We start from the raw sequence: 20000 nt of genomic DNA, 5'->3' as shown, positions 1-20000 counted from the left end.
ACATTGCAAAACTTGCGCCCTGAACACATCATGTCCATGTAGGGGAGAACGTCCTTGGAGCAACCCAGACTGTATCCCTCACCTATGCACCGACCCATCCTCATCCTCCCAAACTTTGCTGACGTCATCAGTATCACCAAGTCGATCATTGGAGTGGGGGGTGATGAAGATAGGGATGATGTTGATGGAATGTACTGCAGTGATGAAGTCGATAATGACGATGCAGCCGATGAAGATGTTGGGGATGTACAGTTGGCCATGAAAGATTCGTGCATGCAGTATTCTGTCATTGAGGTGGTGGTGGTGGTGTGATGTGTTGTGGTGTGATGTGGTTTGGTGGTATCGTTCGATTGACCGTATTGATGCAACGATGGAGGTGAATGTTTAACACCACGTTATAGACCAAAATGTGTTAAATTTGCTAATTAATTTTTACAAAACTCTCTTAACGCAATTAGGTGAGTTCGTTTTCCAATTTATACATCGTTTTAACGAAATCATCAACAGAGTGCGAAAATTTTTTATTATTGTTATGTGAAATTAACGACGACAATAATTTGCCTATTTACAATAACAATATTTTATACTCTGCAAACAACAACGCATTCAACAAAACAAAATCTCATAAAAAAAACAACTGTTACCTCAAACACGCGCACTGCAAACAACTGAATCAGTTAAAAAAAGCGTTATAAAAACCTTCACGTATCGTTAAAAGACAAAAAAATGAACCAGTATAGCATCGACAAAATATAACTGCACATGCATCACAACAACAACAACAACATAAACAACAACAAACAACAACAACAACATAAGCAACAACAACAACATAAACAACAACAAACAACAACCCCGTACGCATACATCCCAAACAACGCCAAGAACACTAAAAGACGCCTTATTAATATTAATGATGCATTATATCAAATTTTTCATATTAATAATGACTTCATCAAGATGCCCTACCTACTTTAAATTTATTGTTCCTCCTTGCATAAACTTAAGATGATGGATGCTGGAACGCACAACTTGCTTAAAATGGCATTCATCTTAGGCCAATTGTTAGGTATTAGTGTTAATATCAGCATTAACGATAACAAAGCAGCACACAAGCTGAATAACATCTGAAAGAGAAATATTTGAATTAATATTGAATGCACTTGCCTTCTAAAAACATCCCCGTTGAATGCGCAATGAGAAGAATGTTGACCGTCGTGTAATTGAGAATGAAGCCTTTTCTCCATTTTAAGTTCAACCTCAACATATTTTTACTTTCAAAACGACAAATTATTAAAAATAAATTAAAATTTTGAGATTATGTTTTTTTAATATTCAACAAATATTATCTAATGAAATGTTAACAACTTTATGTAATAAAAATTTAAATGATTGACAGATCAATCTTAAACTAATTCAACGATAAAATGTACTACGTAAAATAATAGAACGATTAATAATAATAATAATAAAATAAAATTTAAACCTAATGAAAAAAAGTTACAGCATTAACGATGCTCTCACGGCCAAACCAATGAATTCATAAAAAAATTAATTAGTAACATTGATCTTGAGGGTGTTGGTGTCCGCCAACCTGAACTGCGCTAACGAATCATTGGCAGGAGAACATTTATAATCTGCGGAGTAAGTAAAATGTAGGACTACCTTCTCACTGCTTCTCAAGACCATCTGAATGACGCATGTCATATGCAATGCATTCATTGACTTCCATAATAACAGCCCACACGATGTATGGACATTTACACGTTATATATGTTGTATAAACATGTCTGTGTGTGTTTGTGTGTGTGAATGTGTGTGTGTGATGTATTCATAATTGTAATTGTAATGTAATTGTAATGTAATGTAAAGTGTGTAATGTAATGTGATTAAAATATTGTAATGGATTACAATAATATTGTAAATTGTGTGGTGCGTGGAATGTGTGTATGTGCGTGGAATTTGTGTGTGTGTGTGTGTGTGTGTGTTTGTGGATGTGTGTGTGTGTAATGTATTCGTACGTCTTTCCAAAGAGCAAATTTTTTTTTTATAGAAATGGCGTGGGTGCACATTAGTAATAAACACTGTTTAAAAGTGACCTCAAAAGTTCAAAAACTGATGTTAAAAAATTTATAATAAAATATAATATAAAAATTATTATTCATTCATTCATTCATTCATTCATTCGTTTGTAAATAATCTTCTTTTTAATATTTGCACCGATTCCAATTTAATGACGAAATTTTTAGAAATGAAACGATAGTTATTCACATTCCTGCCTGCAAATGTTTCATGTACCTACCTAATATTTCTCTATAAGCTGAAGACATACATGCAGACTTACATGTGATTCGCCTAATCCAGGGCCCGGCAATTTAATTTTTTTCAATAATTAGAAAATATGACGGTCGTTCCTTGGTTCTTTTGCGGTTAACATTGCAGAATTTCTTTCAAATGATTGAAAACGAACACACAGATTACAACGTGAGAATATAAACAAGCCTGAACGTGAAATTAATAGTGATTGAATGCGTGAATACGTACTTGAACAAAACTTCATTGCGGTGGAGTCATATAAAACTCGATTTTTTGTCTTTTTGAGCGGCGGTCTGTATATGTTATACAAAATTACAAAATTTGAGAAAATTATATTAAAATTTGTATTAAATCAGATGCTGAAAATATTTATGTCGAAAAATTAAAACTCGATTGAATATAATTGAGTGATTTGTAAGTGATGTAACATATTTTGAGCAGACTGACTTCAAATATTTGAACTGGCACGTCAAAATTTTACACGTGAACAAAATTTTGAGATTTTAATTTTTCCTAGTTAATTAACGTTCTAGCTTTAGGTTTGTTTGCAAATTAGTTTGTTTTCAATAATTTTAAATTACAAACTTTTTGATAAGTCATTGAAATAGTTCAGAAAAATAAAGTTTAGGCAAAAGCGTTTCTTTTTTCTCCCACATTTGTTCATCAGTCCAACAATAGCCCACCATCATGGTAACACCCGTCGGCCTTAATAAAGTATTTTCATTGTTTTTATGTCTTTATGAAATCTCATCTTTTACTGTGATCACAATGGGTTTTTTGGAAAAGTATCAGAAAAGAAGAATAAAAAAAAATTTTGAGGCTTATTCGACATCCTATTCTTTTCGCAGCTGACAGCATATCCTTCAACTGTGTTCAATCACTGTTATTTCCGAAAAACTGATTTAGAACAGAAGGATAACTTTAAAACAGATCCGTAATTTAATTCTAATTCATGTTCATGTTTTAACTTTTACTGTAATCACAATGGTTTTTTTGGGTTAGAATAGAAAAATAAATAAAATTTGGTACAATTATAGGCAAAACATCTACCTTGTTCATCCTGTTTTATCAATTCAAGTTTTATAAGAAGACGAGACAAAGGGTATGAATCACTCAACATCTGATATTTAGTACTTTTTAGCCAGACTTAACAATTGTTCAAGTTGACCAACATTTTCTTCAGTGATCTTCACTCGCTCTGCTATTCCATTCACATAAAAACAAAAAAAAAATGTCTAGTGCTATTCCGATTATTTTGAGATCAGCACATATCAACTAAGTATGCTCATTGTTCATCGTATTTAATTTTGTAAAGAAGAAGTGTCCGTGTCTCAAAAGTTTTCTGTAATTGTATGCAATATGCAACTTGTGTGCGTGCGTGTGTGTAGTGTGTGTGTCTGTGGTGTGTGTGTGTGTGCTTCATGATTAACTTAACACTTACTAATTCTTTCTAATTATTCTGTGCCACTTTCTACGCATTAACATTAACAACAGTGAAGAAATAAAGTTAAGTCATAAAGTTGTTAGTAATTAAATGATGGAGCAGTTTTGAAAACGACAACAGCCACCAACAACAACATTGAGAAATAAAAAAAAAAAACCTAAGAGACCTTTGAAAAAAAAACAACACAATGCGAAATCGCAGTATCACGTTTCTTGCGGTTGTTAGTCACAACACGCTTGCAGAAAAATAATTTTTTAGCGCTATTTATTATTATTTGCCTCTTTGCTTTATTATCGCACTTTGTTGGCATTTTCTGGCCAATTGTAATAGTTCTATCGATGCCTCTGTAAATAAATTTGAAGCAAATGATACAACTTCATAGCAGTTAGCAGTAGTTTCGATCAACTTTTCCAAGTACAACCAGGCTTCATATGTCGTTACACTTACACACATAATTGAAAAATAAAAAATCCTATATTACATTGAAAGCATCAACAAACAAGCAAATGATATAATGTTATGGACGGCTGTCATGCATGACTGTTCTATGTAGGTTTGCATGTTTCTCTGATTGTATGTTTGCATGTTTGTACAGTGTTTACATGTTTGTACACGTATTTTCATATTTTATTTTAATATTTTACATTTATTTTATTTGAATATAAAAGGACTTTTAAAAATTGCATCGGTTTTTTCAATATTTTGTATTCAAGTTTTTATGCATGCAAGCTTCGAAATTATTTAAGAAACAAATTTTAATACGCGTGTTAAAAGGTCCTGCTTGAAGGTAAGTGCTGGTTGCTGAGTTTTTCCGGGACAAAATTTTACAAATTGGAAACTTTAAAAAAATGTTCTTGAATTCTCTTAAATTGCCTTATATGTCATGTGTAAAAACTATTTTGATTTGCTTTTTAAATAAGAAGCATAACATTTTCCATTGGGAACTGTTATCAAAAGCATCCCAAAACAAATTTGAATCGATTGCCAAATTTAAAATTATGACTTTACGAGTCAAACTTTCGAGAAAAAAAACAAAAAAACGATAAATGCCTGAAAAATGCTTCATCAGTTCTCATGGGAAAAATTGAAAAAAATAAAAACTATTCGTATTTAATTTTTTGCACTCACAACTTAATTGAGTATTTAGTTCTATTTCAGTTCTATTTCAACATTATAATAGAAAAAACAAATACAATTTTTAGCATTTTTTCACGAAAATGTTACAAATGAGTCCAAAAATATGACAAACACATCTCATATGCCGTGAGGATTACCTGTATATATGTAAGCCTGGGTATTCGTGTTGTTAAATATTGTATGATTGTGTATGGGGTGAGTGTACGTCTGTGAATGATTGTGCATGCATGTATGTGTATGTGTGTGTACATCTGTAGGTACGTACGTGCGCGTGTATATGTGTGTTTGTTTATGTATGTGTTTGTGTATGTATGTTTGTACATGTGTAGGTACGTATGCATGTGTGTGTGTTTGTTTATATATGAGTGTATGTGTGTGTGTTTATGTGTGTGTGTACATGTGTAGGTACGTATGCATGCATGTGTGTGTGTGTTTGTTTATGCATGTGTGTGTGTGTGTGTTTATGTGTGTAAACATCATGTGGCGAATGAACGGCAGTGGAAAGTGGTGTGATGATTGAGAGCCTAATTGAAACAAAGTAGCGAACATCAGGTAATCAACTTTTTTTGCCCTACGTCAGAGAGACATCAAAAGAATAAATACATAAATACATAAATAAATAAATATAAATAAAAATAAATATATTTATGTATTTATTTATAAATAAATAAAACAACAATCTTACATATTTCCACGACAGACGTAATGGGATTTCTACTGATTGAGTAATAAGATGATTTTAGCCTTATATTATATTTTATTTCCATATTAAAGTAACGGGGTTGTTTTGTAAATGTGAGATCGTGTTTGCTATTTTTATAAACCTATTAATCTATCGTTTTGCGTTTCTTATAATGAAATATAGAAGAAATGTTACAGATAATGTAACAATTGTAAATTTTGTTGTTGTTGTTGTTGTTGTTATTGTTATTGTTTTAATTATTATTATAATTTTGTTTTTATTATTATTATTATTATTTTGTTTTTATTTATTGTTTTGCCTGTCTTCTATTGAAATATATTAAAAATTTTCAGATAATATTATTATTTAATATTATCGTAAAAGTTTTTAAAGTTTATTCTTATTTTATTATTTTCAGTGGACTCCATTGCAAACATAGCAACCCTTCCGTGGACTGTGAATGAATGATGACGTCATCAATATCATCATCATCGTCATCGTCGTCGTCATCATCACTCACATCATTACCACCACGCAGCATCGCATTGTCACCCCCACTATCTTTTCTTCATCCGCACATCTGTTCATCCTTACTCTCGCCACAAACATCATTCTTCTCATCATCTTCATCCACATTATTATTATTATTGTTGTTGTTGTTGTTGTTGTTATTATTATTATTATTATTATTATTATTATTATCTTCATCGCCATCTTCACCTTCATCATCATCAGTATTGCGGAATAACTACCATCATCATCGTCATCGTCATCATCACCATCGTCATCATCATCGTCGTCAACATCGTCACAGCCGTTTCGAACAAACTTCATTTCATTTTAATTTTCATTATCGTTATCATTAGGTTTAACCATATGAGAGTATTTGCATCACACTTCTCTGCCACGGCATTAATTTCAATGCCAGTGCAACATGAAACACAAAAAATAGCACAATAAAACATTCCAGTGCTCCACTAGCCACGCAGACATACATACGTAACAGCCACGCGTACCAATATATATATGTACCTAATACACATGCAGGCACACGTACATATGCAGCTATGCACATATACAAACACGCACACATATACAAACACGTACACACACAAACATGCACACATACAAACATGCACACATACAAACGTGCATATATACAAACACGCGACCATGCACACACAGCACACAGAGTCACGAACACGCAGATCTTGATATTTGATTTATTGAATGAAATCTTCAATTACCTAACGTGAATGGTTAATTGGATGGAGAGAAACAACATATCAGGTAGCTGGCTGAATGTGCGGGACTCACGCTAGCGACATAAACAATAAGTGCCTGTCGTGTGTGCATGCCATCATAACCACACCCGCATCTCCGTTTCCACACGACGTTCTACATGCGGCTGCAATATGTCCACTATCGGTTGTTAATGTATTAATATTAATGCTGTTGTTATTGTTGTTGATGTTGTTATTTTTGTTGTTGAAACATTTTAATGTTTCCTTTCCAAAACTCATTCAAACGATGATTTAAGTAATTTTTATTTCTTCATTAATAAACTTTAGTTAGTCAAATTAGTTTCAAGTATCTACAGCAAACACTTCAATTTGATTAAGTGTTTCTCGTGTGTGTGAATTGCGAGATGTATGTAACCTGCTAAATAAATGCGAACTTTGATTTGAAATGTTGGGTGCCTGCGAACTTTGAATTGAACCGATGGGTACATGTTTATCTATCCACTCATCCAATGTTTCCCATTGACCGAAGTTCCGAAGACCGTCGAGCATTATCATTAGCATTATCTTTTTTCCCGAAAACCCTGTCTTGACTCGGTTTGCTTTTTTGTCATCCATATGTTTCATTTTTTAATATCATATAGCCATCTTCTTGTGGGAGTTTTTTTCTTTCTTTTTCCTTCAGTTCTGGCAAACACAACCGGTTCTATGAACCTGTCATATTTCATCCTATAGATGTGTCCAAAAAACATTTTTCTTTCTAATATTCTCGTCGTTATCGTCTTCATACTGTTAATTTGGACACTTATACTTTTTTCTGTAGTACTTCATTTCAAATGCACCTAGTATTCGTTTGTCTTCTTTCTTCAATGTCCATGTTTTGCATGCTGACATTACACATGAATCTATTATTATCTTTAGTTTTTTCTGAAGTGATATTTTTGTGTTTTTTCATATTCCATTCAGTGTTCCATACGTGCCTTCTGCGATGCCAATTCTTCTTTTGATTTCCATGCTTATCTCTTATCTTAGCTCATTATCTCTTGTAATCAGGCTTCCAACTGATCTACCTGTTCAGTATTTTCTCCATCGACCTTTATGTCAGTTTGGGTATTATTTCACATTACTATAACTTTTGTTTTTTTTAATCATTAGTTCATAACTATTTCCGCTTTCATAAAGTTCTCTAGTTAATTCTTGCTTGTCTTCTTCGGTTTCTGTCAGTAAATCTATATCATCAGCAAGTCTTAGGTCGTTAATTTTTCTTCCCTGTATTTCAATTCCTTCAGTGTTATTGCTTTTCATTTTTTCCACCATATTTACTGCCGTTACTGATTTCTGGTACAAATTTTTTATAATTCTTATTAGTTTACCTGGTGTTCAAATAGTGCTAGACTGAATCAAACGCTTCTTAAAACCTATGAAGCAGTGATACAAACTTTTGTTTTTTGATTATCTGTCCTCTGCTAATAATCTCAATATCAGAATTTGTTGAACAGTACTATAATCAATTCTAAATCCTGCCTGTTCTTCCATCAGATTCTTTTTTATTATTCCTTTTCTTTTGTTTAACATCATTTTCCATGCACGTGGAATGTGTGCTATTGTACGGTAGTTTGAGGAATCAGTAAGGTCTCTTTTTTTAAGTATTGTGACTGCAATTGACTTGCACCAGTCCTTTGGCCATCTCTCACCTTCCCATATTTCTTTGCATATTTCCCAAATTTTGCCAACGATTTTCGAACCGCATGGGTGCATCTGGCCTGTGTAAATAAAAATTTGATATTCTTAACGTCATCAAAAATATAAAATAAATAAAAACTTTTAAAGTTAATAAAATTGATTTAGAAAAAAATATACAAATGAATGTCCATCTGAGGTTGTCACAAATGTCTTTCAAATAAAAAAATTGAACCTTGCATATCGTGGCTGTGGATTGATGGAATGCTACTCTTCACACTTACCTCTCTCTTTCTCTTTTTCCGCTAAATTATCAACTTCCCTTATTACTCATTTGTCTAACAACTGTTTATTTGACTATCTACTTGTCTACATACTACTTACTTGTCTACTACTCACTTGTCTACACACAAACTGCTTGTTTACATACTACTTACTTGTCGGCATACTACTTGCTTGTCTACATAATACTAATTTTTCTACTTGCTACTTACTTGTCTACTTACTACCTACTTGTCTGCATACTACCTAGACCTACTTGTCTACAAACTACTTACATGTCTAAAAAGTACTTACTTGTCTACAAACTACTTACATGTCTAAAAACTACTTACTTGTCTACATACTATCTACTTGTCTACATACTATCTACTTGTCTACATGCTATCTACTTGTCTACATACTATCTACTTGTCTACATACTATGTACTTGTCTACATACTATCTACTTGTCTACATACTATCTACTTGTCTACATACTATCTACTTGTCTACATACTATCTACTTGTCTACATACTATCTACTTGTCTACATACTATCTACTTGTCTACATACTATCTACTTGTCTACATACTATCTACTTGTCTACATACTATCTACTTGTCTACATACTATCTACTTGTCTACATACTATCTACTTGTCTACATACTATCTACTTGTCTACATACTATCTACTTGTCTACATACTATCTACTTGTCTACATACTATCTACTTGTCTACATACTATCTACTTGTCTACATACTATCTACTTGTCTACATACTACTTACTTGTCCACTTGCTACTTACTCAACTACTTACTTGCTCCTTTTCAAACTGCAGTGATCCATATCGAAGAAAATTGATCCGACCTCCATGTGCCCACGAACGCTCCAATGTTTATTACATTCTTATAAAGTCTTGCTGTGCGCTCTGTTACATGCGCTTTTGTAAACGGTTCCTTATGTCTGTTTGTTCTCCTAGGCCTGGCTTCTTTCGTAGTAATGTTTTTAATGCTTGTCGTTGGGACTGCTGTTTTTGATGTCATTGTAATTTTTGTTTGTTGTGGCTGTTGTTATTGTTGTTGTAGTGGTATCATTTATTTGTTTATTAAGGCTGGCTTGTTGTTGACATTTGTAATCATAAGTTCGCTGCACGCTTTTGTTGTTGTATGTTCACTCTTTGTTTGTTTGTCGTTATGCTTAGTATGTTAGCTGTTGCGTGTGTTTGTTTAAATTGTGTTGTATTCTTATATTCCTGCATTGGTATGCTTGTTGTCGTGTGTTGTTGTTGTTGTATTGATGTTATAAAATAAGCATGGGGCAGTAAACACTTGCTGTTTATATGCTTCTTGCTCTGTATTATTCTTGATTATTCTTCCATGCTTTTCACTTTAGCGCTAATGTAGTTTATAAGTTTAATTTGTTTTTATGTACGACTCTTTGTACCAGGTCCCATGCTTTTGTTATTGTTAGAACGCTCTGGTTTATGCGCTCAGACTTTTATTTGCACGTATAAATATGAAATGATTCAAAGTTTTTAAAGATGTGCATGCGTAACTAATTTCAAAACGATTTTAATTTCATTCCAACAAAGTTTACTCTTTGAGATTTGCAAAAAATTAGAATGGTTAAACAAAAGATTGAATGAGTGAAGGAATTGATTACAAATTTCCAAACCGCATCGCCGTTTTTAAATATTCCCATTCAACAATTTTTTAAATTGCATATCTTTTCACGGTGGTCTGTACAAGTTTTGATTTTCTTATGGGATCTCCGTAAATCCTCACAATCTCAAATCCTTTCTTTTATTTTCATTTTGTGTTTCGGATTTAAATAAATGAATTTTTTTTGATTTGATTAACAAACGCTGGTAATAAAATTTAAAGTTATAAAAACAAGATTCATATTTAATCCGTGCTCAATCAAACATATGTACGCTAGCTCTCAAGTATGACGTAATGAGTACGTAGATTCACGTGATGCCGAATATTATATTTTTGTGAAAATAATATTTTTGTAATAAAATTTGTAAAAGCTCACAAATGTTTGTCTCCGTTTGACGGTGGAATGTATTAAGTTTGCAGCGAACTCGCCGAGGGTGCGTGGATGAAAAAGAAGTCCAGTCAAGGAAGATTACATGCTTAAGTTTACTCGGCATTGAAGTCCTATAAATCTTTTAAAATATCTTTATCATTGCATTAATGCGCTTTCCCAGGTGCGCACACATAAACATCAATACACAAATATTCTAGGAATAAAAATATAAAATAAATGAGAAAGTATATGAATATACGCAGCCTCACATATACATACTATCTAAATTTTTCCATTCTTTTATGTTTAAATATATAAATTCATTATTACGTATGTTTTGTATGTGCTGTTCGGTGTGACTGTATGTACCCGTAGGAACATTTGGCCAAATATGGCATGTTACTTGTGAAATTAGGGGAGCACACACAGATGCACACATGCATATACATTGCATTTATTTATTCATTTGTTTATTTCTGTCCGTACGTTCGACTTTATACACGAGAAATTGTAAGTTTGGTTGAGAAAATAAATAATCGTGCACCATCCTTTGTTCTCTTTCTTGCTTGTGATTTTGTTTGTTCGTTTGTTTGTTGATTCGTTTGTTTGTTCGTTTGCTTGTTTTTTTGCATGTTTGTCTGTTTGTCAACTCTTAATACCATTTGGTACTTTTTTGTTCTTTTTACGTACGATTTCATGTTAATACGAATTGTGAATGTAACAGAAACTCGATTTTTGTACAGAATATAAATATGACTTTGAATATTAAGCATCATATGAATATATTGATACTATTCAAAGAGATGTTTCTCTACATTAAAAAATGAAATTTAATCGTGGAATTAAGATAAACTTTTTAATCCTGGGTATCGTGCGAACTTATTAAGTAGACAAAATATAACATTATGGTAATATGGTATGGAAGGGAATCAGGAGAGATTGCCGATGTTTTATCGAAGTTTGAGGGGGGGGGGAAGAATTTGCAATGTAAACAACATTGCAAACGAAAAAGGAGTGGAAATTCCAGATAAGAGTGGAAAATTATTGAAATCAATGAACTGATATTCCAATTTACCTCAAATGGCGTGGCGGTGTGATGGTGAGAAGTGCTTTGTGTGATTCGTTGAAAATCGGAAACAGCCGTAGCCAGAAAATATTTTTAAACATCTTTCAATAAATGTTTGGTTTAGACTTAATAGTCTTCGTAATGAAACAGTGATCGAATTCGTAAAAAATAGAAGTTAGATATTTTTAAGGTACAAGACGTTTATGAGTTTGTGTTAAAAATATTGAAACAACGTTACTATTAAATGACAGATCATATTTATTATAGAATAGTTTGAAATCTGGAGTTTCCTAATGATGTTGTTTTAAAGAGATTAGTTTCAACGCTTCGTGACTAGGCATAGCTCGTTGGACTTATTTGCAATCTGATAGATAATATTGAGCGCTCTGAAAATCAAAATTAAAGAACGCTTCTGAGCAAACATAAATAATTGTTGCAAGCCATTTTGATTCTGTATTGTTAAGTAAGATTAGAGCCTCAGTTTTTGCATTTAAAGTTATCAAGTTTGCATGCGACTCACGATGAAAGTTTATTTTCATCAACTACTAAAGTTTTCCAAAATTTTAGTAACAAATTTAAATTAATTAAAATCTTAACAAACTTGCTTTGTATTTTAGTATTAGCTGGAATCTCGCAGCTGCAACAGTAGATGTTTGATTCATATCAAAGTAATCAAACTAAGCCAATAATCTAAGACAAAATATTCAATGAAGTTAAAGATTTGAGTTGCCCAAATAAAATTTTTTTTTTTGTTAAAAATTGTTTTTTTATTTTATTTGTAAATTTGATTTTGAAATTTTGGTCAAATCTGACACCATATATGATTTATTATTGCTGGCTTATTTAAATTTTTTGAATAATTTTAAGAGTTGTGTTCTTCGGACAGCGAAGCGAATTGGAGTACAGCAGTTCAACCGATTTCCTATCCACACTAAGCAAATAAACTATGACAAAAATATTGAATTTTGTCAACTCAGTTAAATTTTCTTTGAAAAAATTGGAAAGGATATCTTGTGACAATCAATTATTTTTATGATATCATTGAGATAATTGATAATCATCAGCGCTACATAATTTTATTAATAGCATGTCAGACATTATTTAGATGATGCCATGCAAACGTCGTTGTGTTAATACACGTATAATTATACAATATATATATAATATATATATATATATTATATATATGTATATATATATATATATATTATTTGTTAATTTTTCCTCACCTTTCTAGACATTCATCTAAAACAGTTAACAAAATGTCAAAACCGATTCATAAGAAAATTAAAAAATCTCCATCCTCACTGTCTGAATCCGTAATATATATATATATATATATATATATATATATATATATATATATATATATATATATATATATAATTTATATGTCTATATTATACAATATTTGCAGATTTGTTTATCCATGCCATGAATGTGCACATTATTGAAGCAAATTATCAGCATATCTCAATGCAAATAGAGCTTGAACGATGCCCCGTTTAGACCAGCGTGTTATGTAAACAACATCGACACACGCGCGCCAACAAACATCTTGCCACCATCTATACACGCATATAACTTTATTATATTATTTCAAAATAAAATTTTTTTCAAATGAACAATGAATACTTTAAATTAATTTATTTTTATGTTCGCTTCAAAGTTGAATGAAATAATAATAATGTAATGCAATGGTTGAAAAATATAACAGAAATCATGTCCAACATAATTTCACGTGACTGTTGTAGGATAGAACCAACTGGCTTTAAAGTTAAATACATTTCTGTAATTTCTCACTCAAATATTTTCCATGATATTAAATAACATCCTAAAAAAGTATCCGGAAAGCAATTGTCCAACCTGTTTTGTGGAGTTACGTAGTGAAAGCGCTGAGAGAAAAACTTAAGTTAAAATCTTAAGTTTAATAAGGTAGGAAGAGGTTAAAGATGTGTAATTGTTGATATGAATAAAAACAGAACTCATTTAATTTTGTGGGAACAAGGCTAGAAGACTGTGGAAAAGTTAATATATTGAGTGAAAAAATAAAAAACTTAATGTCAATAAATTCTTTAAATTTCAAAACGGTAAATTTTATTTTGCCCATTTACAAAAGTACAACCTGAATGTAATAAGATTGCGTGAACTAATTGAACTCAAACAATTGGAAAATTGGATAGATGCATAAATTAGAATTGGGGTAAAATAGAATAAGCAGCTATGTAGAAGGCATTTTTGAAAAAATACAATTTAAACAATAAATCGCAGTGACTCAAAAGTAATGGTGGGCGAGTTAGCTCAGTCGTTAGAAGTGCCATGTGCCACGTCTCGTGCAGTTACGCGATGTCCCGGTTCGCATACTGACATGCGCGTATGATGCGGTGCTTGCGCGTGCGTACATAATGTGCGTACGTCGTGTCGCGGGGATAGTACAGTCTTTGTGGATTTTACTGATTTTTTGACTGTCACTAACATCAATAACTTTATTGAAATTATAAAAACAAATAAAATTTCTTATCACATTCAACAGTAAAACACTTTCTTGATTTTCTGTATAGATTCCGTTGAAATAGTATACTCGATCACATGCAAATGCAAATTTATGAATAATTTGCATGTTGTTGATTTGAGCTTCAGATCAGCAGTCAACAGAAGATAATTCATCCTACATTGATGCAAACATTTTTACATGTACGGACACTGGACAGGTCATTGATGTTAAGAAGCATGAATTCGTGAAACATAATCCCAGAGTGTTTTGCATTTGATGGAGAAATAAGATTTGTCGATGTTGTACAATGGAATGATGCGATGAAAGCGATGAATGCCTCTTTAAACAATCTGTTCTTGGGTCGGTCTTTCTGGGTTTCTGTCCTGGTGCTCGTGCCTGCCTTCGCCTATCTGATCAGTAGGTTTTCTGCATAGTACGTTATATTCGTACATAATATGTAAAATTACGCACAACACTAACCAGTTCATCTTCAACTTAATTTGATGTACAACGTAATCCGTTATATAAATCAAATAGTTTGATGTACAACTTGAGTTAAGCAATAAATTCAGTTATACTTGGTCGCCGGTTTACACTAAGGCGCTGCAATTCAGTAAAGTAAAAATATCTACATGTTAAATTAAATTGATATGTGTGTGCAAGCCTGTCTGACCATTACGTCTGAACGAGGAGCAACATCAGAGTTACATTGCATGCGACATGAGGAGTGCAAAGTGTGATTTGTTTGTAGTATCTGTGTGTGTATGTGTGTGTGTGTGAGTGTGTGCGTGCGTGTACTTGTTTCTGTTTGTTTTGTGAGTATTAGTAAATTTGAGTGTGTGGTGTGTGTGTGTGTGTGTGTGTGTGTGCTGTCTGTCCTCAGTGCAAATAACATGACCATACGCGTTAGGTGGGTGCGTACGCGAATGTTGTAGGCACATACTTGATGTCTTGGACCTTGCTATTCCATCTGTCTAATTGCATAAGCTTGATTTAATTTATTTCATTTTACATGTGGCATGTGCCTGCATTTCGGAGAACCTTTGCTATCATTTGTCTGCTGGTGCGTCACATCTTTCTCGCTTTTTCACGAAATCCCATGGAATCCATTATTTTTGTCTTTTTTAATAGCTAGAGTCCTTGCTAAAGTAAAATTTGCCTGCAAGTTTAACTGAAGTGCTAATGTGTTTTTGCATCGGAATAAATATAACGATATTGTAAACCATTTTAATTCAAAGCCAGTGTGTCAACACTTTCATTTAAACACACTTTAAAATGAGTACATTAAAATAATTAATAGAAAAATAAATAATAAAAAATTATTTTAAACTGACATTTATTACCACGCAAAACAAACAGAAGAAATTTTTTTTTGCCTCTGTCTACCAACAAATAATGATGACCTAACATCTTCATTAAATTTATATTTTCCGACCACAGTGCGATTTGAATTCGCTTCCATTCTATAATACTGCCAGACCTGCCTACATTGTTTACAAACATTTGTCACGTGATTTAGAGCGTCAGCAGGAAACTACGATCTCACTACTTCCGGTTCGTTATTTCCGCTGAATAAAATCCAGTATAGTAGCGTGCATGTGATCATGTTCTCCATCCTTGCTGCGTGCACTTCCATGCCAAGGACCACTTTACTCTTATCACTTTCACTCTGACACCATTAGCCATTTTATGTATTTATTTTTTATAAATTTTTCATTTTTTATTCTTATAAATTATTTTCTGTTTTATTGATCAGTTAGGATGAAGTTACAAGAGCGATGGATGCGTTGAGACTTGTTTCTTCAGTGGTTGGTTTGTGTTGCGTTTCGGCTGAACATTTAAAACAACTTTTAACAACAACATCATAATTCAATTTCTTTTTGCAATTTGATTGGGAGGGTAGGACTCTGAAATTTCCTAATTTTCTCAGTTTTAGTAAACTTTTAACGATAGATAAGGTAGTGGTAGGGGTAGTAGTAGTAGTAGTAGAAGTAGTAGTAGTAGTAGTAGTAGTAAAAGTAGTAGTAGTAGTAGTAATAGTAACAGTAGTAGTTGTTGTAATAGTAGTAGTAGTAGTAGTAATAGTAGTAGTAGTAGTAAAAGTAGTAGTAGTAGTAAAAGTAGTAGTAGTAGTAGTTGTCGTTGTTGTTGTTGTTGTTGTAGTAGAAGTAGTAGTAATTATTAGTTGTTATTATTTAGTGGTGTTTTATTTTACATTATATTATAAGTTTTAGTCGGTTACTATCTTTGCGTGTTATTTATATTGTATGTAGGGAGCCTTTGATGGGAGTTTTTGTCTCTATGCATTGCACTTGTTTTGTATGTGCGGACCTGTCATTTGTGATATGTATTATAATAATTGATAATTGGAAACTCTTTTATACTGATTTTTCGTGTGTTAGGTAAAATCTCTAAATTATTCTCTGTGAAATGTTTAAGAATAAATAAATGATTAAACAAACAAACGAATAATTAATCAATTAATTAACTAATCAATTAATTAACTAACTAATTAATTAATTAAAGAAGAAGTTGTTAGTTTGTGGCAATAGTGAATATGGCGGTATAGACATAAGAAATAAACAAATTGGCGGTATACAGTAGACATAAGAAATAAACAAATTGTACTAGTTAAAATAAAGACAATATTAATTAATGTTTTTGATGCGGTTAGTTGTAGTAGTATTAGCGTATAGAACAACAACATCATATGTTCATGAAAAAACAAGGAATCGTATCTATCTAGTAATATCTATCTATCTAGTAGTATCTATCTGGTAGTATTTATCCAGTAGTAACTATCTAGTAGTATCTATCTAGTAGCATCTATCTAGTAGTATCTATCTAGTAGTATCTATCTAGTAGTATCTATCCAGTAGTAACTATCTAGTAGTATCTATCTAGTAGCATCTATCTAGTAGTATCTATCTAGTAGTATCTATCTAGTAGTAACTATATAGTAGTATCTATCTAGTAGTATCTATCCAGCAGTATCTATCTAGCAGTATCTATCTACTAGTATCTATCTATTAGTATCTATCCAGTAGTAACTATCTAGTAGTATCTATCTAGTAGCATCTATCTAGTAGTATTTATCTAGTAGTATCTATTCAGTAGTATTTATCTAGTAGTATCTATTCAGTAGTATCTATCTAGTAGTATCTATCTAGTAGTATCTATCCAGCAGTATCTATCCAGCAGTATCTATCTACTAGTATCTATCTATTAGTATCTATCTAGTAGCATCTATCTAGTTGTATCGATCTAGTAGTATCTATCTAGTGGTATCTATCTAATGGTAACTATCTATCTAGTATCTATCTATCTAGTATCTATCTATCTAGTATCTATTTAGTATCTATTTATCAAGTAGTATCTATATAATAGTATCTATCTAATACTAGCAGCGGTAATAACTAAAAATATAGCGCAATAAAAATTGTTACGATAATAAAACAAATTTTAGTGTACTACATAGTTAGATATTTTCAAGCTGTTACGACTGGTCCAGGGGTTGTTATATTTGTTGTCGGCATTAATGTACTTTTAAAAGGACATTCGTGTTTGAGAGAACCCACTTTTAAGACAATAAACTTTATCTGCAGCAGCTGCAGTAGTGGCAGTAGCCGCTAAGACTGCAACTTCTTCCAGACGTCATGTTCATTCAAAGTAACTCAATTAATGGCAGTACTATCTATGCTAATTATTATAACCAATATCTCAATCAGTCACATACAGAGCATATTTTAATCATTTTCAATCATTATTGAACAGAACATTGAGCAGATTTAAAAACAGAATGATGGGATCAATTTTAATTTTTCAGCTATCAAGTTCATAGATCATTCAAATCAACAGTATCTTCTACGGCCAAATCTTGTCAACTTTAGGTTTGTATATTTTTTATCTTCGAATAAAATTTGTTTGTCTTAATTTATTTAAATCTATTTTATCTTATCATCACATATCAATTTTTGTCTTCGCAATCACCACATCACGTAAAATTGTGCAAAGTCATCACATCACCGCCACCATCATCATCACAACAACGTCATCATCACAACAACGTACTCTTTATCATCACGACAACAACATCCTCATCATCATCGCAACAACAACATCATCATCACAACAATAACATCATCATCACAACAACATCCTCACTATCATCCCCAACAACAACATTCTCATCATCATCACAACAACAACATTCTTATCATCCTCAGAACAACATTCTCATCATCATCACAACAAAATTCTCATCATCATCACAACAACAACATCATCATCACAAAAACAGCATCATCATCATCACAACATCATCATCCTCATCACAACAACATCATCACAACAACATCATCATCACAACAACAACATCATCATATCATCACAAAAACAGCATCATCACAACAACAACAACATCCTCACCATCATCACAACAACAACATCATCATCACAACAACATCATCATCACAACACCAGCATTATCGTCATCACAAAAACAGCATCATCATGATCACAACAACATCATCATCCTCATCACAACAACATCATCATCACAACAACATCATCATCATCAACACAACATTAACAACATCCTCATCATCACCATTATCACTCTACTCCGGCACTCATCATCATGGCGGACATTACCATGAGCGCTCCCAGTTGAATGAAGAAGCGTGAGTAGAATAGGTAAGCATTTGAATGAAACCACCTCTGGGTTAGACAATGCATTTAGTTTCACATAATAAAATGCTGGCTTTTTAAAAAATATATAGTGGAGATGAAATTATTATAAGAGTTTGTGTATATGAAAAAATTTTTGTTCCACACCGCAGCATGTAGGCGTAATTTAACGTTTGGTGGTTTGGTTCGGTCCGTGCATCAGTACTCTCACGTGTGATGATTTGAAGTTTTTGAAAATTTAGCGTTAATAACGCTATCAAAATTGTTTGTTGGTTTGCGAAAAAATGTTGAAATGGAAGTGAACAAAAAATTTGTGAGTCACGTTTTATGATCTATTATATTTGCTATATCTGGCTTAATTTAATTCAAACAACTAGCATAAATTTTGCAAATTATTGTTTTAATTTAGGAATGTGATTTGAAATTATGTGAAAAATTGAAATGATCGGCTACGTGTAAACATCTTTCTCTTTTAATATTTAAAATCATTTGGTTTCGTTTGATAACAATATGAAATCTAAGCGGAGTAATCGCACACACACACACTTACACACACACAAACACACACACACTCAAACGCATATACACAAACACACGCCACTAAACCTACATTCCAGGGCACACACACACACATACACACACAAAACTGTTTACGTACACGCAGACATATACAAAACAACTGTCTCACATAACATAACGGCCTAAGTATTGAATGCATATATATATATATATATATATATATATATATATATATATATATATATATATATGTATATATATATATATATATATATATTGCTGGGATTCAACTAAATAAAACCAATATTCTTCCAACAAATATATATACATATATATATATATATATATATATATATATATATATATATATATATATATATATATATATATATATATATATATATATATATATGTGTGTGTATATGCACATATATAT

At 32.0% G+C, this 20000-nt stretch overlaps 2 protein-coding genes across 2 annotated transcripts in view; both read right to left on the bottom strand.

Annotated features, from left to right (window-relative positions):
* HELRODRAFT_160282 (hypothetical protein) overlaps positions 1-290 on the bottom strand; it is a gene marked incomplete at both ends in the record, with an annotated part of 865 nt that extends 575 nt beyond the window's left edge. The window contains one exon of the mRNA XM_009017256.1: positions 1-290. This exon is cut by the window's left edge and continues 83 nt beyond it. Within this exon, the coding sequence (XP_009015504.1) occupies positions 1-290 (290 nt within the window).
* Positions 291-6147: 5857 nt separating this feature from the next.
* HELRODRAFT_160281 (hypothetical protein) lies at positions 6148-9638 on the bottom strand (the record flags this gene model as incomplete). Its single annotated transcript, XM_009017255.1, has 4 exons — positions 6148-6299; positions 6952-7031; positions 8515-8583; positions 9583-9638. The coding sequence occupies 4 exons, from the start codon at positions 9636-9638 to the stop codon at positions 6148-6150; spliced, it is 357 nt and encodes a 118-aa protein (XP_009015503.1).
* Positions 9639-20000: the final 10362 nt, after the last annotated feature.

Source organism: Helobdella robusta (genome assembly GCF_000326865.2).
Source record: "Helobdella robusta unplaced genomic scaffold HELROscaffold_2, whole genome shotgun sequence".
Lineage (NCBI taxonomy): Eukaryota > Metazoa > Annelida > Clitellata > Rhynchobdellida > Glossiphoniidae > Helobdella > Helobdella robusta.
This window is presented reverse-complemented; position numbering and strand designations above follow the sequence as displayed.